Below are 22,804 nucleotides of genomic sequence, written 5' to 3' on the forward strand. Positions count from 1 at the left end.
GGTTAATTAATTAACTAAATGTATAAAAATAAAAAAACCCTGAGAGATCAAAAATAAAAAAAAAATTAGAAAAGTAAAAAAAATCTATTCAAATCAAAATTAACTTGTACTTGAAAAAGAACAAAAATAAAAATTAACAGCTAAGATTTTTCAAAAATACAGATAATTATTATTTTTAAAAAATTATTATCTCTCTCTAATAAAATTATGGACGAAAATTACTAAATATTTTTTTAAAAAATATAAACCAAACAGAATTTCAAAAAACTAAGATTTTATATCCAAGTAGACAATAAAATTATTTTTAATAACTAGGTTTTATTAAGATTTCAAATTATGATTTTCCTATCATCTTTCTTTTATTTTATTTACAAATTGTTTAGAATTTTCACATAATACTTATGATTAATAAATATTCAGAATTTTTTTCTGCATATGTTGTGATTTGAATTTTTAAAAACGAAAATATATTCGTCTTTTTTTTTTGAATGTAAAAGATATATTACTCAATTTATGGAAAAAATGTTTGTTTTAATTTTCACATTGGTGGGTTGGTAAAAACTAACTTTATATAGTTGATAAATTAATAAATTTTATTTGCTCACAATTATAATATTAAAATTACTACTTCATATTTCACAAAATATTAATGCAAATACAACAAACAAACAATATAAAACTGTAATATACATCAAAAAATAAAATACTATAATATTCTAAAATAATTCGTATTAAACAAGACATATAGATTTATAAAACAATTAAAAATGAATATTATCTCAAACAAAATAATTTTTTAAAAGAAATATAACAATAATTTTTATTATTATATTATAATTTTTTTTTAAAATGTTGATCGTGCTTTAAGGACGGGATATCTCCTACTGTAATAATATGTTGATAACATTTACAACAACTGATTCAAAAGAATCAAATTTACACATAATATAATAACAAATCATTTGCAAATACACAAGTTAATTAGGCTAAATATGCGGACGTGTAGTACTTGAGTTTGATAGAGAGAATATTCCAAGGGAGGCCGAGGAGGATTAAAACACCAATTTTGTTTAATGATTCAAGCCAACAGTATTGTAAGATAATAAAAATCATCTCGGTTAAAGGTTATTAGTAAATATATATAATTATATAATTACAAATTACTTAAATTTCTACGTCTTACAAGATACTATAGCAAGACTGTAGCAGATTTGTAGTGATATTGTAGCGCAGATCTAAAGCTAGAACATTGTAGTAGCTAGGACATAGCAACTCGGTACCCTATTCCTGATGAATAAGAAGGGCTCTACATGATTGACTTGGCTATTGTTATAGACCAAAATGAATGGATAGAGACTATCCCATGATCATCGAGGCACAAAACTTTCGCATCCACTTTCGCGTCGAGACATTGTAAGTAGAATATTTGTTGATGATAACTCAAAGTTTTTTAGTTATACTGTTTTAATTCTGAAATTGCTTTGTCATCGTATTCAAATTGCGCAAATGTAGTGCAATTTCAGATTGAAAGACAGAATCAAATAAAAAGAACTTTGAATTATTATCAAGAAGCATCGCAAGCAATGATAACACAATATCAAAGAGGTCCATATGGTCTTTAATGATTTTGTGTGTTTCTGCCTTAAATCTCTTAAGTTTATACAATAAAACTTCTATAAATTAATAATATCACTAGAAATTAATAAAATGTCATGATCTCAAAATTATTAATTTACCCGTTAAAGTTCAACTTAGATTTATTATTTATTGGAATGATTGTGATTGTTATTTGTATATTTGCTTATGATATTGTTCTTTTGTATTATGCTAATAAGAAAATGTGATATGGTCCATGTTCATGTAAGTAAAGAGAATGTAAATAGATAGAAAATTACACATCTTACGTAAGAATGGTTTTGCGACATGAAATTATAAGCTTTTATTTTAGTTTTTATAATTTTTGAAACTATGTATTGTATATAATTACAAATTCTTTATTTTTGGAATATGAAATTATATTGTAGTCATGGATATTTTTACCGAGTAATCATTTTTCAGATAAGGATAAAAGGTCGAGTTACTAAAAAATCAATTATTTTTTATCGGGTACTCGTTATTTACGTGTTGAATAGAAGTAATTTTTTTCTATTATCGGATCGAGTCGTGGCCAGCGCTAGTCTCTACAATTATGTATGTATTTTTTCCTTTTAACGTGAGACATATAGCAAGTGGTATTCATAATTAAATTAAATTTTAATTGTTTCGTTTAAATAATATAATTAATTTACTTAAACGACATGGTTATTTGATTGGTTAGCAAGTAGAGGGTGTTTTGCAAAACCGAAACATTACTATTACTGACTAATAAAAGGAGTCCACTGAGGCTCCTCAGCCTATCCACATCAGCTATTTTAAAAAACTCTGTGAAGATGCCACGTAAGCAAGCATAAGGAAAGCTAATTCTCAAATCAAATTCCACGTGTATATCCCCATCTTACTACTCAAAAGTCAAAACGTGAGAGAATCGAAGCGTTATGACTTCTCAAAACCCTCCAGCCTTTATTTACTATTGTGACTTTTCATCACTTCCAACCTTTTTTCCTTTCGATCCGAAATCAATGGCGTCCCTCCAGCCTGACATCAGTATTCTTCTGTGCAGAGAGAAGAGAGAGAGAGGCCAGAGAGCAAGAGTTTGTACATCGCAGATCTGGGAACCTTATAATCTACGGTTGTCTGGCAGTGTTTTCTCACTTTACGTTAAACTCAAGATGTTTTCTTAACACCATAGTCATACTTAAACATGGGTATTTCCACTCCTTCCATCTTTCAGTTTCATCTTTTACTTGGGTCTTTTGTCAGTTTTGTCTGTTCATATATTGTCTCTGTTTTTTTTTCTTAAACCTTTGGAAAATTAGAAATCATAATCGCCTGATTTTCAAATTGGGTTTGATGTTGCAGGCAATATATTGTGTAGCCAGAATTTGGATCATAATTAGTATGTTAACGTTTGGCCTTCTGTGAATCGTTGGGTTTTATGCACTTGCCACATATATAAGCAGAGAAAGGTACCGATTGTCAGATTTTCAAAGCATAGTAATTAGTAAAGGTAAGAGTTGATGTGTATAATAACTTAACATGCTTCCCATATTATGATCATTCACCACAATGTTAGGTTTATCATATTCACTTTCGGTTCTTTGGCAAAACAGAATTACTCATGAAATTTTTCTTGGTTGGAAGACTATACTTATCTTTCATCACAATATTTTAACGTGATTCTTTCAGTTGTTGTAGTGATGAGCGGCTTTAGAAATCAACAACCTACAGGCTTTGGGGTTAGCACATATATTGATATATAGATTCCAAAGGAAAATACAGACAAAGTGTCGTAGAGGACATTCCACAAAGTCAATTGTAAGATGTTTATTGAAAGTTTTGTTTCAGCCATGGTAACTGGTAAGCCTGATTCGAAATAGTTGCAGTTTGGAATTTTGATAAAATCCTTTTTTTTTTTTTTTTTTTTTTTTTTTTTGCATCAGATGGTGTTTTGATATGTTGATTGCAGGTCTATAGATGCAAGTGAGCCTTACCAGTGTTGGCTTAAAGAGAAGAAATATAACGCTAGCTAGAATTTTATGATTTCGCGGACTTTTGTTTCTTCGTTAAATATATGGTTTCTTTTAGGAAAAACTAATCACAATTTATGGTTTCTTGTCACCATCAACATATTGACAAGATATACTTGAATGGTGTATAGCACCACTGACTAACTGGAAGCCCAACTTCATTTGTAAACTCTTCCTACAAGTTTTGGTCTACGAACTTTGGAGAAAACTAAATGCTAGGCTGCAGTCTTCTAAATCAAAACATGGAAGTCACATCATCATAGACATCTTCTCCTACAGTGCAAATTGGAAGGCCTGGGAAGTTGCTCTCCATCAACTCAAACGATGCGGAACAAAGAAATCTCCTACCTCAGTACCTCTACTTATGGTTCCCCTTCTATAATTACTTTCCCTCAGCAGTTAAATGTGTTGGAATTCAATTCGCAGTACGAGATGTCTCCAAATTAAACTGCTCAGGGTTAATACCTCTCATTCGTTCCTTCTGTGCCCTGATGTTATGCTCGCATGCTCTGTTTTGTGCAAGTGCTCTAAAACAATCCCACTGCAAAAAAGTATACGCTTAATAGACATGTGTAAAAGTATGTTGTTCATTTAATTATACAAATCCAACTCATCTACTCTTTTATCATCACATATCCAAATTATCATCAACATAAAAGGTGATTATATCATATTGAAAGCTTTTACGTTATATACAACGCTAATACTTAAGCTACTCAAATATGTACATGTAATACTTTTACTACTAAAAATTTATCCTCTCCAAATATTTATTATAAACACACATTTTTTTGCCAAAATACTTTATTTCAGAAATATGTCAAAATATTAATGTGATTGTTTTAAGACACTTATTAATAGAAATTAGTCTCAATTTACATATAATAATAAAAATTACTTCTTCTAAAAACGGCGCTACGCGCCAGATCATGATCCCTAGTGTTTTTCAAAGAAAGCAATGTAGTGTAACCAGCTCCCAAAAAAATGGTTAGTTCCAAATGCATAAACGAATACAAAGTACATCTGTTACATGTCCTAACCTACCAAGGCATTTGAAACTATACAATTTTGAAAAATCGTCCATTTGTGGGCGACTATAAAGTAATTGATCACCATCACAGATCAGGACCCTGGAGTTTGGGATTGTATGGCGAGATAAGGAGGTATGATATTGTAATTCATATTTTTGAGATAAGGGCGGCTATAAGCCTATAAAGTAATTCATATTTTTGAGGATGCGACATGGTGCAATTCTCAATTTGTTTGGTATATCTTGCAAGTGAACAAAGTGACTAGAACAAGCTAAGGAAGAAACAAATAAGGTACTTAACGATTTGAAGGAGGACAAGCTAAGGAAGAAACAAGGCACTTAACCATCTCATGTACGAAAAGAAAGAATCTTCAACCATGATAAGAACAAGTGGCAAGATCGAGCAATTAAAAGGGGTAGAAAGATACATGAAAAAAACCGAAAAGTTTTACTTATTAGCTGATAATTAAGTAGAAACGAAACTGAGATTAACTCATCTGTAGATGAGGCAGTCTTAAGATATGCAAGAAACAAAGACTAAGCATCTCTTTCTTTCCTTTTGTGGTGTTGGTTGAGATGCACTAAACTTGGAAGATAAGAAGAAGAACACACAAGTGGGGGAAGATAAAGCTCTGGGACATACCCGGAACAAGGAGGTTCATAAGGGTTTTTGGGAGCTACTCCAAGACTCACAGATTTAAAGTATCCATCTTCTCCAATGATAAAAGCAGTATGGTAACGAACTGTCTTGGGACCCCTGGGTAGGTATCCGTCTATGTCGAACACCACAGCGACTTTCTGTTCCTCGTCAATGAAGAAGGTCCCACCCGTATAATGGTCAAAGCGAACACCAGTGCGGGCAAATGGTCTCATTTCCACAGTCAAAAACTTGCTCCAGGACACAGAGTTGGGCTCAATGCTAGTTGTAACCCAAATATGAACTATGTTACATGGAATACCAGAATCCTCATCCTCCTGATATAGCACAGCGAGCTGCTCTTCTCTAACACATGAGAGGGTCACAGTGTCCTCTAAACTCCAAGAGTGAAACGGAAGAGGCAGACGGGGACCAAATATCTCTCTTGTAAAATCAAAACAGAGCAAGAAATCTTCAACCTCATAGTCATCTACCACAAAATCTCCATTTTCCATGTATCCACCAGAGAAGCCTGGTGCTAGTGTTGACTCATGAGCATAAAAGTAGGTATTTCCCTTCACAGAAACACCGCCTTGAAAAGGATCTATCTCCCAGTCGGGAGTGACCTCGAGAACCCTCCATGAACTAAAGTCGTAAATTTCGTACATGCAAACGCCTTTCTCGAAACAATCCAAAAACCGCAAGATTTTGTGGTTACGGTTCATGTCGTATCCGAGAGCATAGCTGTCTAGCCTGTGGAAATCTGTTCTGGGGCTGATCCACCATTGTTGCAACAAATAAGGGTTCCAAACCACGAGCCTCGAGTGGTCCTTGGTGACGCATAACAATAACCCGTTGCAGTGATACACTTTAGACATCTCCACATGTTTAAGCCAATCTATCTGCTTTATAGATATATCAACCAAGTCTTCCTCTTCCTTGTCATTGCTGCGGCAGAGATGGGATCTAATTGAACAAACCTTTGAATCCATCGCCATGAACCCTAAATAATTCTGCCTTGCCGCTGACGCTTTACCCAAAATCCAATCTTTGGTTAAAGCGTTCCATAATTTGCAAGTGGACCGGACTGCTCCCAGAGATGTTATCGGAACCCTCGTGAGTATCTTCTCCCCTACCAAATGCGGTGGAAGATCGCGCATACTCTTCCCCTTCGTTCTTCTTCTAACTCCTTTTTTTTCGGCTCTCATCATTGTTCAAACTCTTCGAAAGAACACAGAAGCTCCGCAATATAAATTAGGGTTTTGTCTTTTTTTTTTTTTTTTTTGGTGACAATAATATGTTAACTTAGGTTTCGTATTCTTTCCATTAATATACCCAACTTAATAAAAAAAAACAAATTCTTTCCATTTTTCTTTACTCACATCTAGATTTCAGTAATTAACTTTGGTACAATGATATTTTCATATAAAAGTTGATCTAAGAGTCGTAGAGATGTTCTTGCGAAAGCTTCGATTGAAATGGCGGCATCGAACTCCACCACACCTTCTTCCGCTGTTGTCAGTTCCTCTAAGCAGATGGACGTCCTATCATCGCTTCACTTACAATCTCTGCCAGGTTTCATCTCTAACAATCTCAAATCTGCGCTGAATTGATGATTAATTTGAGAATGTTATAATTTTGGTTTTGATCAACCATGTCTTAATCCGATCCATTAGGGTCCTGGCTAATTGCAAGTCCTTGATTTTATAGGCAATGCATTCAAGTATGCATTGTGATTGGATGTTAGAATCTATCATTGTCTCACAATCCAATCTAGTTTCGAAACCATAAAGAACAAGACTATATGTAATGTAGAGTCCCTCTTGTTAATGTGATCAGTCGTTATGTCTGGCCATCAAATCTTAGTTAGTGTTTGTCTTCTGTAAATATTTGGACAGCTCTTCGTTGCTTGTTTGTCGTTGTAAGGAGTAATTGTTGATCCAGCAAAACCTAAATACATCACTTCTTTGCTGCATGTAGTCTGGTCTTCGAAGTAGAATCGTTAATCATGTTCAGAGTTTGAATTGGTGATTTTGTGAGTTGCTATTTTTGACTTAGATTGATAATTCATAATTTTTTGGCTGGACTGGATATCTCACATAATGCATAATAGATATCTGATATACAATTTGTTTCACTTATAGTTTTCCTTCCCCAAACATAATGGTATGAGATGCATGCATACTATTTATTTTTACCGTTCTCAGGCTATGGTTTCTAATTATGCTTTATGATAAACCAAATTTTAAATATTTTTCCACAGTATATGGGAGAGCTAGGATGTCATTTCGAATTTTACCTCAATTGATCAACTTACAATAGATGAGCTGAAAAGGTAAGAGGAAACTATATGCATTCTGTTTAAAACATAGTCTGGCTAATCAACTGGTGTTTTTCCTTTATCATGCTCTCCCCCTTGCAGTAAAAATCCAAGAGGGAAGTTGATTTCTCCTAGGCCTCGTAAGTACTTTGGCCTCTGAAAAATCTTTTCTGATTATGTGGTGTAACAGAAATATGTAATAAACTATCCAGCGTAACACCAAGTTTCACATACGTAAGTAAGTCTTAACCATGCTTTTAACACATAAAATGTAGTAGTTTGTATTTGAAAACAATCCAGTGTTTTTTATTTCTTTACATTAGTCTTACGAGCTCTTCATAACGGGACTGACAGGGGCGGATCTAGGATGATATTGTACTTAAATTATTTTCTGACTGAGCATTGCCAAATATAGTCTCCTAGCTCATTTTGTAGTTGTGTGATGTGCCTCATCTTGTATTTTAGAGTGTCACGTTCATGTCTTTTTTTGTGCATTTTCAAAATTTATAATTCTATTTTATCTCAAATTTTAAGTCATCATTTTAATAGTAAAGACTACATTTAAATTTAAAAAATATTGGTAAAATTAGTAATTTAGTAAACATTTATACTCTACTTTGTAATTCAATTCATTTCATATTTTAGAGTTTTAAATTTTTGTGATATATTCAGATATGTGAATTCAAATGATAAATTTTACATATAGATTACTTGTTTATTGTGATTTATAACGGAGAAATTTTGGCATTAGATTTTTCTAAGTATATCTATATATGTAGCCCCATGGTATGTAGTTTAGTATATTTTAAACCAAAATAAGTAATATTTTCAAAATTTTGATGACTTTTTGAATTTTATAATTTAGATATATTAGATATATTAAATGATTCATGATGCATCAATTTTGTTGACTTCATAACTTTTATTCTGTTTTAATATCTAATATTGCTTTCTCATCACATTGAAATCGCGCCAATGAAGTGCAGTTTCAGATTGAAAGACAGAATTTAATCAATCAAAAATAAACATACATCATGCTTAATAAAGCCAAAACCAATCCCCAAAATATTTAGATACGGGCTAGAAGAAATGTATTGGACTCATACACAACATGCCACACAAATAATCAGAAACCGGATAAAGTCGTAAAACCAACTTTGCATTTCTAAGTTTGACAACAACTAGGCTATTGGTAATATGAGTTATCGTTGAGTTAAGTTGAGTTATGAATTTAACTCAAAGATTATTCAACAATGTTACCAGTCAAGAACAAAATTAATTTTTTTGAAATTGAGGTTAAGTTACAATGTGTCATGGTTGATGTACAATTTTGAGTTATGTCCTTTCTAAAATTGTTAACTCAAAACATTATTCAACATCATCAAAATTTTCATACATTGCATACATATTTATTATTATTAGTATATTACATATTAGCTATTAATTAAATATTACATACATCCATGGCTCTGATTGGTAATATGAATTATTAAAGTTGAGTTGCATAAAATATTATAATTTGATGTAAATTGCACTAAATATTATGTGGTAAAAACATCAGTTTAATGTAATGAATCGTAAGAATATAATTTGTTAATCTTACCAGTCAGACTAGTGACATTTTTTTTGGTAGATGTTGATGTATGTATATTTAATTAGTTATAATTATTAAAAAAGTATTAGTGAATACATTTAAATTTTTTTAAAAAAATACAATAAATTAAAATATATAAATAATAAAATAATTTTAATATACACAAAGTTAACTGAACTTCTTTGTTACATTGCAAATTAAAAAAAAAAATTACATGCATTCCATAATATTTAAAATCTTATCATATTTAGATCTATGCCTATTTTATTTTAAATGATAATAAAAAATAATAATTTTGGCAAAATTTAACAAAATAACTAATTAAAAAGGTTATGAAATAAAATAAAAACAGTAAAATTTATTTTTATTGATATATCAATTAAATCAAAGAAAAAATTGGATTATATAACTGTATTTTCGTTTTTTTAATTAAAAAAATAGCTAACTCAACTTAGAAGTCATGAAAATTTCCATTATGTTGAATAATGTTTTAAATTATTCAACATAACTCAAAATTGTACATCAATCATAACACATTGTAACTCAACCTCAATTTCAAAAACTTAAATTTTGTTCTTGATTGGTAACATTTTTGAATAATCAACCTTTAATTAAGTCCATAAATCAACTTAAAACTCATATTATTACTAATTTGAGTTAATATCTACCACAAAAAAATGTCACCAGTCAGTAATTTTAGTAAGATTAATAAATCATATTCTTACACCAATTTATTACATCAAAATACTGTTTTTACCACAAAATATTTAAATGCAAGTTACATCAAATTACAATATTCTCTGCAACTCAGCTTCAACCTGAACCAAAAAAACAACTCAACTCAGAAGGTTCTTGATGGTGCGATATCTTTTGCAAAGGAAGACTCATGGAGAGGTCTCCAAGAAAACCATTGGCAGCCGATAGCAGGCACCTATAAAGTTCATCATCATACACAACAGACCGAGTCAATAACAGTCTAAGCACAAGCAGAAAAAGAAGTTTTTGTTCTTCTGTGTTCCTCAAAAATGCCATTAGACCGAACCTGTGGGAAGTCGATACCACAAGTGATCCGAGTCTCTAGAGCTGGAAATGCAGCAACAAAAGAATCGTTCTTGTAAACGTACACAGGCTTGTTCACATGTGCTACCATCTTCTCCACACTTTCACCAACATGGTTTTGAGCCACGTTTATGCCAACTCCTTCTATCGCATCGACCCATTCTTTAGCTGATCCATCAAAAATAGGGACCTGTTCACTTGGTTAGTGTTCCCTACACTCATCTCATCCTCTAAACCAATCTATAGCATACAAATTTAATCAAATCAACAACAGGAGACATTGATTCAACCTATGATTACTCAAAATGTATGTATGTATTCAGGTAACAAACCTCGACTTCTTGATCATCTGAACTTTGGCTTTCGATTTGAATCCTGCAATTATCAACTCCCTTGGCCTCAAGAGCTGATAACAAATGCTCAACTGTTCGGATTTTGAGCTCTTCTTTCAACAGCGTAGTGCAAAGAGGCGACTCCTGAGCAAATTCAATCGATGCAGGGATGACTCTGGATCGAAACTCGAAGTATCTACCAGCTCCGGCGATCTCCGGGATTAGCTTAACCGTCGAAATCTTACCGGAATGTAGAGTTTTCCCTTTCACCTCCACAGATCCCGCGAGAGTTTGCTGTAATCGTCCACTCTACAGTAACGAACCACAAGTAAAAAAAAAACACTCGTAATGATTCCAATGGATATATAAAAAGTCGTATATACATGAAAGCGTTAGCGAGAGAGGTGTACCGTACCGGATTCAAAGAGACTGCCGGCGACGACGACGACGCGGTGGAGGAGAATCGGATCCAAGTGACGAGAAACGACGGCTTAGTGGCTCGGACGGTGACGGAGAGTCTCATTGATTCGACGTCCGATTAACTTTTAAGTTTTAACCTAACCGGGGATTATTGATTTAACATCTAAGTTAAGTCCATTAAGCTGCTTAACCGGGATCAAGAGTAAAGATTCACCTAACCGGATTATTGATTTCACTATTTACGTAAAGTATGAGTTCTATCTAAACCGGGATTAATAAGTATGAGTAAGCATCTAAACCGAATTCAGGAAACAAATAAGGTACTTAAATCTTAAACCATGTGGTCCATGTCGATGATCAATTGATTTACTCAATATAAAGATTAAAAGAACATGTGACAGGAGCAATTTTTAGTTTTCAGCTGATTTAATAGAACCGAAACTGAGAAATTGACTTGTAGTCTGATCTAATCATCTCTTACTTTCGTGACTCGTTTTTGTGATGACAACAAAATTAACATACGTTTAGGGATTTTTCTTTGGAGATAAAACTACAAAAACAAAAAATTATACTATACAAGTTATGAAATCCATATAAAATAATATTAATATGAACAAAGAAATGTAATATGTAGATTATATTAACAACTACTGATTTTAAATAATCAAGATTACAAATAATAACAATTAATTTACAAATACAAGAAACAAACAACCAATACCATTAATGCTCCAACGAATTATTTTATACTAAAAACATATATCTTGATTAATGAAAAACTGTTGAAATTTAATATATCACTAAATACAATGAAAAATAGTCTAGATTAATAAATCCTAGTATTTTTTTATATACATGAGAATTCTTACATATGCATATGGAGAGAAAATAAATTAATCACAGTGGTATTGGAACCCATAAACTACGTTACAACCTTTTGAAAACAAAAGTTAAGAAAGTATATACCAAAAGTAAATATACAATATGCGTTGTGAAATAATGATAGGATGGATGGGCATATATTAAGGAGTGGTATTAGGATCAAAGTCTCACAAGACTGCCTCCACTCATTGTTTGATTCTTCAAGGCATAGCAAAGAAGTGGCACATGGGTGCACGCAGCTTTCTTCCCTTTGCTTCCCCCCTTTTCCCCCTTTTTCATCTTTATTTTATTCTTTCCTTTCAAATCATTTGGTGACGACGTTGCGGTAAAACATGGACCGCTTTTATGGGAAAAGGGCCATTTACTACCTACCTGTATAATTTTGGAAGTGCCAATTTATACCTGTATAAATACACGATGTTAATTTATATTTATACTCATATAAAATTCAAATTTCATACCCAAATAGTATAAATTGTGCTGATTTTAGAGTCAAAATTAACAAATATTAGTCAATGCTGACTCAGATGACACATAATTTACTGAAGTGGCTAAAACGACGTCGTTTTAATGTTGAGTTTAAAATTTTCTCAAAAATATGTTACATTCAAGTATCGAACCCTGCTTTTATCTGTTAACTACTATCTAAGAGTACCTCCATCAAGAGTTGTAATGAAAGTATCTTAAAATAGATTTTATTCTTAATTTTGAATAAAAGTGAAATTAAGAACTTTTTAAGAAACTTTAACATTTCATAAGTCCATTGAAAGTTGTTAAATTTGAGGTTCTTAAAAATATTTTTCTTTGTAATTGTAAATTATTATGATATTTTGTTCAAATTTATAAGACTTGTATACTCTTAAAAACTTAAAAATATTGCATTCAATAAAAATTTAAACAAACATGTCATAAAAGCAAATGAAAAATAGATTACAAAATGATTAATTTTAATTTTGATTTGTACTAAACTTTTCCCATATATGCTCAACCAAATCCGCTTTCAGTCGATCATGCATTTTTTTATCACGAACTTGATTTCGAATTGTCATCACATTTCCCATCATATTGCCGAGATTTGAAGGGATATATGTAGAATACGCAGAATCAACTTGTGAAGTTCTGTTTGAGTCGTCTCATGCAAATGAGGCCATATCATACTGAGTATACCCATCACGTTTGTCTTCTACAATCATGTTGTGCAATATGATACATGGTCTCATTATGTTTCCAATTTTTACCTTACTCAACATGAGAGCTGGGTTTTTGACTATGGCAAATCGAGCTTGTAAGACTCCAAAAGCACGCTCGACATCTTTACGCACAGCTTCTTGGCATGTAGCAAATAAGGATGCTTTCGGATCTTGTGGAATTCGAATTGATTGGATAAAAGTAGTCCAGTTTGGATAAATACCATCGGTGAGATAGTAAGCCAGATGATATTGTTGTCTGTTGACAATATATTTTACTTTGGGAGCTATACCTTGTAATATGTCATCAAAAACTGGTGAGCGATCGAGAATATTAATATCGTTTAATGTACCTGGAGCTCCAAAAAATGCATGCCATATCCAGAGGTCTTGTGAAGCTACAACCTCTAAAACAATTGTTGGCTTTCCAGATCCACGAGTATATTGACATTTCCATGCAGTCGGGCAATTCTTCCACTCCCAGTGCATACAATCTATGCTTCCTATCATCCTGGGAAATCCGCGGTGCAAATTGATTCATTGCATGATCGAAACGATTCTCGAATGTTTGATCAAAATAATTGTCCATTGCATGATCAAAATACCCATCCATCATTTCTTCAATGTTATTAGAAGAAGATGTCATTTTATAAGGAAAAAAATTATTGTAAAAAGGGAAGAATATATTGTAAGTGTATTTGGTTTTTAAATGTGACATAACAAGCAATCAATGACAACTACCAAACATTGAGTATAACCTAACACTAGACAATAAGTGTATTATTGTGACAACAACCAACAATGTGTGTTTAAGTGTGACAATACAAGCAAACATGACAAGTTACAAAACATTGAGTGTTTAAGTGTGACATTTACCAAACTGATCTTGTCAATTTAATGATGCAAATTCATGATGCAAATATCCGAAAGACTAAGAAAGAGAAAGAGACATCAATGAACAATAACAGTGTCAATCAAACTGATTAGTTACCAAATAGACTCACTAAAGCAACCAAACCATCAACGATATCAATGAATAAGTAAACAGAATATAGTTGAGTAAGATAACTCATCTGGAACTGTTTGGCATTGCGTAACTGGAACCACCTTCCTTTGCTTCTCTTCAAGGCCTGCATTGTCACCATTTAAACACTTTGAACAAATAACCACACACATAGATAGATACAGAACAAATAAAAGCTGATAGCACACTAGCTAGAAGCAATACTAAGAATAAAATACATAATCAGAAGCTGAAAACTACATAATCAGAGACAAGTATGAATCACTCAAAGTTTCTGAGACATTACCATCAACGAACGCATCGATGCCATTACTTGATTTCAGCTTTGTTGCAGCCACATAGCTACCATTACTAACAACAACAGCAACATCGACATCAGCGGGAGGAGTACAAGAGTCCAAAGATTGGTTACCGGAATCAAACACTTGCGCGACGGAATCTGATACTTGACTAATGGAATCAGATTGTTGACTGACGGAATCATCTTCGTCTTCGTCGAGATTGTTGATCTCGTGCCTGTTGTATCCTATTCTTAATCCACCTGCTCTTTTCTTCCTTCATGACACCTGACGTCCATGACTCTTCGTCGGAGATGGATGAGTAGTAGTAATAACTGACTCGATCGGCTCAGGCTGGTGTTGAACCGGAGTCACAAACGTTAAGTCTGAAAACAGATTCTCGTCCAAAGCTTCCTTCGCATCTAACAAAACAGAGACAATACAAAAAAATCAGATCATCCGTTAAAATTATTGACAGACAGATCGAAAATTACTACAAACCCAATTGAGAGATCTTACAAAATTAGGGCTACTGGTTTCGAGAGAGACGCCGGATGATCGGCACTTCGCACATCGATGGTGTCTATTACGGTGATGTGATGCCGTCGGTAAACTTTCCGGCTGAATCACCGACTGATCGGTTTGATTCTATCGTCGTGTTGTTTTCTCTGTCGATCAAAGATAGAGACGAGAGAGAGAAAGAAAAAATAAAAGAAAAGTTTATTTTTCTCCCACCCAATCAGAAACTGACAGACACAAGTTTATAAACCTAACAAAAATATCTTAGATAAACAACGATTCTAAACTAAATCATACAAAAAAAAATTTAATCACATCTAATATTTTAGATACTCTTAAGATACTCTTAAATACTTTGCGTACCTAAAAATATAAATGGTTTGAATAAACAGTAAAGAATTGCGGTATACAAAAACTAAGTACGTAGTCGACGGTACAAAAGTTTATCTTATGCACTCGGTCATAATTACATTCGAATCCACCACTATATTATGCATGCCATCCATTTAGCAATCGTACCCATATATCACACTATAACGACTACGGACTACTATCATGAAACAATAACAAGGTGAATAAAAAGACATATGCACATAAAATATACTAAGTTTTGGTGTGTTATAACTTATAATATTGTCTGTCTCTAAGACGCAAGAGAATAGTTCTCATTTTGAGTAATGGAGCTCATCTCATTCACTCCCTAGCTAAATGATGCCCAAAATGTTGTATTCATAAGAAAGTACCTCTCTCGAGTTTAGCGTTCCAAAACATATCGTATAATGGTACTAAAGTAGTCTACATGTCAGTATTTTGCATGAGTCATATAATGTGTAGCTAGTTATTTTAGCTACTACACGCCGCAAAATTCACACGTTTGGTTATGTATAAGTATATGTAACGATCGATGCTTCAAGTATTCTTTTTATTTTATTTTAAATATGTGTATATTGTGTCCAATTACATATTGTTACGTAGACAAAATTGTGACGATACTCTGTAACCAAACAAGGCTTCTCGCGTATGACTCTATCTAACAACAGTTTCGGGAAAATCAATTGAGTTTAGTCTTGAACTTGATCGTTATGTCCGCTACTTTGAATTAATTGTAAAACCCATATATAATATTAATAGATCTATAGTTTATCGACAGTCTCGTTGTTGTAATGCGAATTGCCAAGCATGTGAGAGAGTACGGAATACTAATTTAATAAAATGATCGGTTAAGTAAGATTGCAGAATTTCTGAGGAATATCAAATTGTATAAGCTGCTTAATGTGTACTTCTTCTATCTGGGAAAAAGGACAAAAGTATATATATATATATATATATATATATTTTTTTTTTTTTTCTTTTTTTTTCTGTAATATTGAATAAAAAGTTTCAGACATTATCCTGTTTTTATATATTTGTATTAACTAAGAAAACCATCTTGATTTAACAAAATAACTACTCCATCTTGCTTGTAATTAATCTGCAATTTTGAACTGTTTACATATATAACTTGCATTTCACCACTATACTAAGATTACTTAATTAAGACGATTTCTTTTGTTAAGGAACTTAAAACAATGTTTGAAACACTAAAATCGATCTACATATTAATTAGTGTTTCAATGTCACCAAGGTAAACATGCTTTCTAATTCTAAAATATTTATGAAAATAGTCATATACAGTATATAGCTCTTGATTCCAAACTTAAGGCTAATGGAGTATTAATCTTAAGTGATCTTTTAAGAATAGGATTCTAAAATATGAGTAGATTTAGGTGTTAAAATTCATATACTTTTCTTATCGATGTCCATTAGTTTTTTTACAAAAGGGTTTAGAAGTTAGAACCAAACCAACCTTACTTGAGAAAAAAGAGAAGAAGCATTATCCCTCGAAAAGAGAAAAAGGCACACAACAGATATTTGGGACATCGAACATTTTCCCTCTTTTCATGCGCAAAGCATCTAAATCCTAATCTTCTTCACTAATTACTAATTATACCTTTTTCTCTTACTAATAATCAGACAATTGAATATTTTGGACCAAGTCAACATATTTTATCCATAATAATCAATTATGAATTATCAAAAGTTAAACAAATCTAAGTATCTAACCATATTAGGAATATAAATTACCTATATGACTATATATGAATTATTTTCTCCAAAGAGATTGTACAAAGACAAAGTGATTGACATCAAATATTTCATAAATAGTCAATAAAAATTCAACTAATTTTCTGCTACACAAAACTCAGATTTATTTCTTATTATTACTTTGTATTATTATTTTTTATATATAATACAGTTTACACACTTAGAATTAACATATTTACTTTTATATTTAATAATGCTAACAATAGATCAGGCAACACAATTCACTGTAAGCTACTAAAGAAAAATAGTAGAAAACATAGTACTAAACTAATACTACTAATAAATTCTCTAATCTGATTAGTGACTACTAAATTAGTTAATTGACTAATCAGAAAAAGTAACATGTTTAAAGAGTTTAAAGAAGGAGATCATGGTTTAATTAATTACAAATCTTGCGTCATCCCTCTCTCTCTCGCTGTCTTGTCAAATCTATTAGACCAAGAGAGAGAGAGAGAGAGAGAGAGAGAGAACAACTGTAACAGCATTTATATAATAATCTCTCTCTCACTTGAGAGTTCTTTCTCAAAACAATCTCAATCGCATTTGGGGATTTGCAAGTGTTCGTGTGGTTTATCTAAAGCATCAGATCTGAGATGTCGGATGTTTCCGGTGACGGAGATGTATCGGCGACGGTTACTGAGCATCATTCTACACAACCTCCGGTTTCGAATGCGACGTATCCTTCACTGACGGTGTCGGCGTCTTACAAAGAGAGCGGCGGAGGCGGAGGTAAAAGCAGCTCGTCGAAGCGGAGACCAATTAGGCCGAGCTTCGACGCTGCGGCTGATAATGAGTTTATTACTTTGCTTCATGGCTCGGATCCAGTTAAAGTGGAGCTTAATCGACTAGAGAATGATGTTAGAGGTTCGATAATGCTGCTCGATCTACTTGATTTTTTTTTTTTGTTTTTGTGTCGATTCGATTTCTAATTTTTTTTTTTGGGTTTATGAAACAGACAAGGATCGGGAGTTAGGAGAAGCACACGCTGAGATCAAAGCTCTTAGGTTGTCTGAGAGACAAAGAGAGAAAGCTGTTGAAGAGGTTTTGTGTCTGAATATTTTTCTTTTTCTTGTCTGAAGATTCTTTTTTTTTTTTGTTCTTCCAATTTCACATTTTAGCAAATTGTTAAGGGAAGTTTAATCAATCATGTCTCGATGTTTTGGTAAATTCACTTCATTTTGTTCAACCAGTTAATAACGGGTTGATAAATTTGACTCATTTTAGCAAATTCTACAGGGAAGATTATTTAATCTCTCTATTTTTGGTTCAATCCACATCTGTGAGTTTTGTGGTCAGATTTATTTGCTTGTTAGTTGAAGAAGTTATTTGTATCATGATTGGTTCAGGTGCATTTATCCCATTGTGGTATTTGGGCAATGTGGTTAGTTTTGATCGATTATTACACCATGTGCTTGATCTTGACTTTTAAGTTTTAATTTGTACACATGACTTTTAGGTCTAATGTAGTTGCAAGTGAGTTTACATGCTTCTTGTGGATTGACATTTCCTCGCTCTTATGTTTTTGTTTGATTGTTTGTAATACTAGCTTACTGAGGAGCTGACGAAATTGGATGAGAAGCTCAAGTTGACCGAATCCATTCTCCAAAGCAAAGTATTGTTCGATGATCCTTCCTTTTGGTTCGATTTTTATCTTCATCTTACAGTTCCTATGCTAATAATGGAGACATTTGATACCAACCGTGATGCAGAATCTAGAAATCAAGAAAATCAATGAGGAAAAGAAAGCATCAATGGCTGCTCAGTTTGCTGCTGAAGCCACCTTAAGAAGGGTCCATGCTGCTCAAAAGGATGATGACATGCCTCCAATTGAAGCCATCCTTGCTCCTTTAGAAGCTGAGCTTAAGCTTGCACGATCAGAGGTATTTGCATTACCGTTTTAAGTCTAGTTGCTGGTTCGATACTGTCTACTTCCATATGGAATATTGAATACTTATGAGGTCGCTGTATATCTGCATAGATTGGAAAGCTTCAAGAAGACAACAGAGCTTTGGACCGTCTGACTAAATCAAAGGAAGCTGCCTTACTTGAAGCTGAGAGGACCGTTGAAGCTGCAATGGCAAAAGCGGCCATGGTTGATGATCTTCAAAATAAGAACCAGGAGTTAATGAAACAAATTGAAATCTGTCAGGTTCTGTAGTTACCATCTTAATCTATGTATATGCCATAACATGCTGTTGCCAACAATCTGATTAAATTTATTTTATGTTTTAGGAAGAAAACAAAATCCTAGACAGAATGCACAGGCAGAAGGTAGCTGAAGTGGAAAAGCTCACTCAGACAGTACGAGAGCTGGAAGAGGCTGTTCTAGCAGGTGGTGCTGCTGCAAATGCCGTGAGGGATTACCAGCGGAAGTTTCAAGAGATGAATGTAACTAAACACACTTCAAACCAAGAGTCATAGAGTCTCTAGTTTCTTGTCACAACGTTTTGCCTACTGAATACTGATGAAGGAATTATTCTTGCTGTGTCTTTCAGGAAGAACGGAAAACTCTTGACCGGGAGCTTGCACGTGCGAAGGTCACAGCAAACAGAGTTGCCACGGTGGTAGCAAATGAGTGGAAAGATGGTAATGATAAAGTGATGCCTGTGAAGCAATGGCTTGAAGAACGAAGGTTTCTACAGGTTTACTTTTTATATGATGGCCCCTCTCCTAGAATCTTAGGATGCAAAATTATTTACAGTGAGCAAGGCCCATCCATATCTACGTTCTCACTTCTAGATTCTTAACTTTTTGCAGGGAGAAATGCAGCAACTTCGTGATAAGCTTGCCATAACAGATCGAGCTGCTAAATCTGAAGCACAGTTAAAAGTAATCGATCTTATCCATTAGCTAGCTTCTCTCAGGTTATTCACTGAACAAGGAAGTAAAAATTGTTGTCTTTGCAATTACCAGGAAAAGTTTCAGCTCCGGCTTAGAGTGCTTGAGGAGACACTTCGAGGAACTACAAGCAGCAGCACCAGGAACACACCGGAGGCAAGAAGCATGAGTAATGGACCTTCTCGCAGGCAGTCGCTTGGTGGAGCTGAAAACTTACAAAAGTTTCCATCAAACGGTGCTTTGTTAAAGAAAACTCCATCTTCTCAGATGAGGCATTCCTTGTCTATTAACTCAACTTCAGTGTTGAAGAATGCTAAAGGAACATCTAAGTCGTTTGATGGAGGCACACGATCCTTGGATAGGGGCAAAGCACTTGTAAACGGACCTGGGAATTATTCCTTCAACAAGGCTACTGATGACTCTAAGGAAGCAGAGTCAGGTAATGGGTGGAAAGAAAATCCAGAGGAGAAGCCACAAAGTGAAGACCCTTCAGCAGCAGCAGCAGCAGCAACTGAGGACAGTGTCCCAGGTGTCCTGTATGATTTACTACAGAAGGAAGTTGTTTCTTTGAGGAAAGCCTCTCATGAAAAGGATCAAAGCCTCAAAGACAAAGATGATGCTATCGAGGTAACAATTCTATGTCTTTATGCCATATCAATCTGTCTAAAGAAGAACTTGCTTGTTGTTAACTGAAGTAATAATGATTTGAGGTTTTTGTAGATGCTAGCAAAGAAGGTGGAAACATTAACAAAGGCAATGGAGGTTGAAGCGAAGAAGATGAGAAGGGAAGTATCTGCGATGGAGAAAGAAGTAGCTGCAATGCGTGTGGAGAAAGATCAGGACACCAGAGCCAAAAGGTTTTCCAATATTAAGACCCCATCCAACACCGCGCAGATTCTTGCTGGAAGGTAATAAATTATATCAATCTAGCTATATAAATCCCAGAGTTTTTGGTTCATAATATGGTATTCAAACAAAATTTGATGTTTGGATTTGCGCAGAGCTGCTGGACGAAGTGGAGGGTTAACAAAAAGTACCCAGTGAGGGGAGAATCCAGAAAATAACAAGTAAAAGAATGTCCTACTAGGCTCTTGTTATTAAGCTGTTTTAACCTTATATATTATGCTTTTACTTTGTTTTTTTTTTCTTTTTACCTCATGTGATTGGTTGTATTACCATATATAACTTAGCATGCTGATATTCCCATCCTCAACCCTATAACCTAGTAAAAAAGATAAGAAAAGAGAAGAGTGAGAGTTTGTGACATAGAGTTGGTGTTAAAGTGGGGGTTAGAGGAAGGAGAAGAAAAGCCGAGGAAGAGAGAGAGAGAGTAAGATGTGACATTTTGGCTAGCATTTTCGTCTCTCCTTTTTTCGGAAATCGGAAGTTAGTGTGTTTGGGTGTATAGGGTTAGAGAGAGCTGTGGTGGTATTTGGCTTCTCTGAGTTTGTGTACCTCTGATTCCTTATTTGTTTGTTACTCTATTGCACTCTTTGTGTGATTTATTCGTTTGTATTTTGGGTTTGCTGATATATGATATATGATTTTTATATTCTAATCTTGAAGCCTAACTAACTAGTATCTCTTTTGTGGTATACAAAGATAAAATGGATTCCCTTTGAATACGTTGCATGACATTATTGGACGCAAAACAAAAGTGGAAAATATATATAGTAGGTGAAGCCGTTACACATGCTACTCAGGATGTTGCAGAATTAGTTATACGGTTTTGCAATTATAGTGTTATAAAACATCAAACATAGAATATTATTATATTATATATGTATATGTATAACTATATACACTATAATATATAAGGGGAAAGAGACGAGAGGTAAGTGAAATAAATTCTTCTCTCTACTTATTATTACATCTTTCTTCTCTCTTGTCTTACTTTTACAAGTGAAGGAAATTGCATATATAGGGGCTTTAGTAAATGGATAAGTATAAGTTACTTGATTACTAAATAACTTGGGGACCAAGTGATAAAGTAAATGGATAAGTATAAGTTACTTGATTACTAAATAACTTGGGGACCAAGTGATAAGAAGATAAGATCAAAGTGATGGATAATCACTCTCATGATTATTCGTTTATAACACTCCTCTTTGATTATCCATCACCGTTTACTTATTGTGTAGTGCCTCGTTAAAAACTTTATTATAGAAAAACCATACAGGATAAAAGCTATAATAAAGGAAAAAGAGTACAGTGACACAATCTTTCTCTGGAATAAACGAGTCTTGTTCTTATTGACATTCTCCTTTAAGGTCGATATTCTGCGTGTTATTTGCTGCCTCGTTAAAAACCTTGTCATGGAAAAACCCAGTGGGATAAAAACCATGATAAGGGAAAAAGAGTGCAGCCACGCGAATCATCATATTCTCTCCCTGGAAATATTATCTTCAAAATATGCATTTTGATCTTTGAAGTTGCATTTTGAATGAAGTAGCAGGAAGCACCTTTGTAAGTACATATGCTATACTGTTAGTTGAGCTGATGTACTGGCTATCATCTTCCTTATTCTTTTCAAATTCTTGACCGTAAGAGAGGAATATATCTTGTCTTGTCGTTCTTGGTGTAGCTTCCTTTGATTTGGGCGACATATGCAACATAGTCTTCAAATAGAGTTGTTGCCTTTCGATTGCTTCTTGTTAATGGGTCCAAACAAGTATTAACTAGTTGATTCTGATCGAATCCTCAGTTCGAAGTTCTTCGTCAACATGTTACGAGGCTCCATTCTTAGGCAAATAACTATTGGTTGACGTTCAAGCATCATCTGAGCCATTAGGGATTCTCGATATGGCATATGAAGCACAACTATTTTGGCATGACTTGAATAAGCGACGGCCAAAGTCTATCACTGAAACGTCGCGAAGTTGTTGTTTTGCGATATATCTTTATATTGATCCG

At 33.6% G+C, this 22,804-nt stretch overlaps 2 protein-coding genes and 2 pseudogenes across 4 annotated transcripts; 1 reads left to right on the forward strand and 3 right to left on the reverse strand.

Annotated features, from left to right (window-relative positions):
- Positions 1–5,091: 5,091 nt before the first annotated feature.
- On the reverse strand, positions 5,092–6,453 carry LOC104743541 (F-box/kelch-repeat protein At1g24800 pseudogene; annotated as a pseudogene).
- A 3,448-nt stretch (positions 6,454–9,901) lies between these two features.
- On the reverse strand, positions 9,902–11,191 carry LOC147928088 (putative UDP-3-O-acyl-N-acetylglucosamine deacetylase 1, mitochondrial). Of its 3 annotated transcripts, none has more exons than XR_015579238.1 (4): positions 11,014–11,191; positions 10,599–10,907; positions 10,250–10,506; positions 9,902–10,138 (listed from the first exon to the last, which is right to left on the reverse strand). XR_015579238.1 is itself a non-coding variant. In XM_087483011.1 (4 exons), the coding sequence occupies exons 1-4, from the start codon at positions 11,119–11,121 to the stop codon at positions 10,049–10,051; spliced, it is 714 nt and encodes a 237-aa protein (XP_087339137.1). In that variant the 5' UTR covers positions 11,122–11,186; the 3' UTR covers positions 9,902–10,048. The 3 variants fall into 3 exon arrangements, 1 of the variants encoding a protein (XP_087339137.1); XR_015579239.1 differs by having other exon boundaries at positions 10,250–10,434; positions 11,014–11,185; XM_087483011.1 differs by having other exon boundaries at positions 10,250–10,456; positions 11,014–11,186.
- A 1,656-nt stretch (positions 11,192–12,847) lies between these two features.
- On the reverse strand, positions 12,848–15,679 carry LOC147928089 (uncharacterized; annotated as a pseudogene).
- A 1,683-nt stretch (positions 15,680–17,362) lies between these two features.
- LOC104741298 (microtubule-associated protein 70-2) lies at positions 17,363–21,449 on the forward strand. Its single transcript, XM_019235688.2, has 11 exons — positions 17,363–17,917; positions 18,009–18,094; positions 18,600–18,665; positions 18,763–18,933; positions 19,032–19,202; positions 19,286–19,441; positions 19,549–19,695; positions 19,811–19,882; positions 19,967–20,518; positions 20,612–20,799; positions 20,893–21,449. The coding sequence occupies exons 1-11, from the start codon at positions 17,647–17,649 to the stop codon at positions 20,933–20,935; spliced, it is 1,923 nt and encodes a 640-aa protein (XP_019091233.1). The 5' UTR covers positions 17,363–17,646; the 3' UTR covers positions 20,936–21,449.
- The last annotated feature ends 1,355 nt before the right edge of the window (positions 21,450–22,804 follow it).

The sequence above is a fragment of the Camelina sativa genome, chromosome 14 (assembly GCF_030686135.1).
Source record: "Camelina sativa cultivar CO46 ecotype springtype chromosome 14, ASM3068613v1".
In the NCBI taxonomy this organism is placed as follows: Eukaryota; Viridiplantae; Streptophyta; class Magnoliopsida; order Brassicales; family Brassicaceae; genus Camelina; species Camelina sativa.

Excerpts from the sequence above, each read along its gene's own strand:
- LOC147928088 (XM_087483011.1), bottom strand. The coding sequence starts at position 11,121 with ATGAGACTCTCCGTCACCGTCCGAGCCACTAAGCCGTCGTTTCTCGTC. Across the intron at positions 10,457-10,598 it reads CAGATGATCAAGAAGTCGAG|GTCCCTATTTTTGATGGATC; the intron begins GTTTGTTACCTG and ends CCAAGTGAACAG. Across the intron at positions 10,139-10,249 it reads GTGGTATCGACTTCCCACAG|GTGCCTGCTATCGGCTGCCA; the intron begins GTTCGGTCTAAT and ends TGAACTTTATAG.
- LOC104741298 (XM_019235688.2), top strand. The coding sequence starts at position 17,647 with ATGTCGGATGTTTCCGGTGACGGAGATGTATCGGCGACGGTTACTGAG. Across the intron at positions 18,095-18,599 it reads GAGAGAAAGCTGTTGAAGAG|CTTACTGAGGAGCTGACGAA; the intron begins GTTTTGTGTCTG and ends TTGTAATACTAG. Across the intron at positions 19,203-19,285 it reads AACAAATTGAAATCTGTCAG|GAAGAAAACAAAATCCTAGA; the intron begins GTTCTGTAGTTA and ends TTTATGTTTTAG.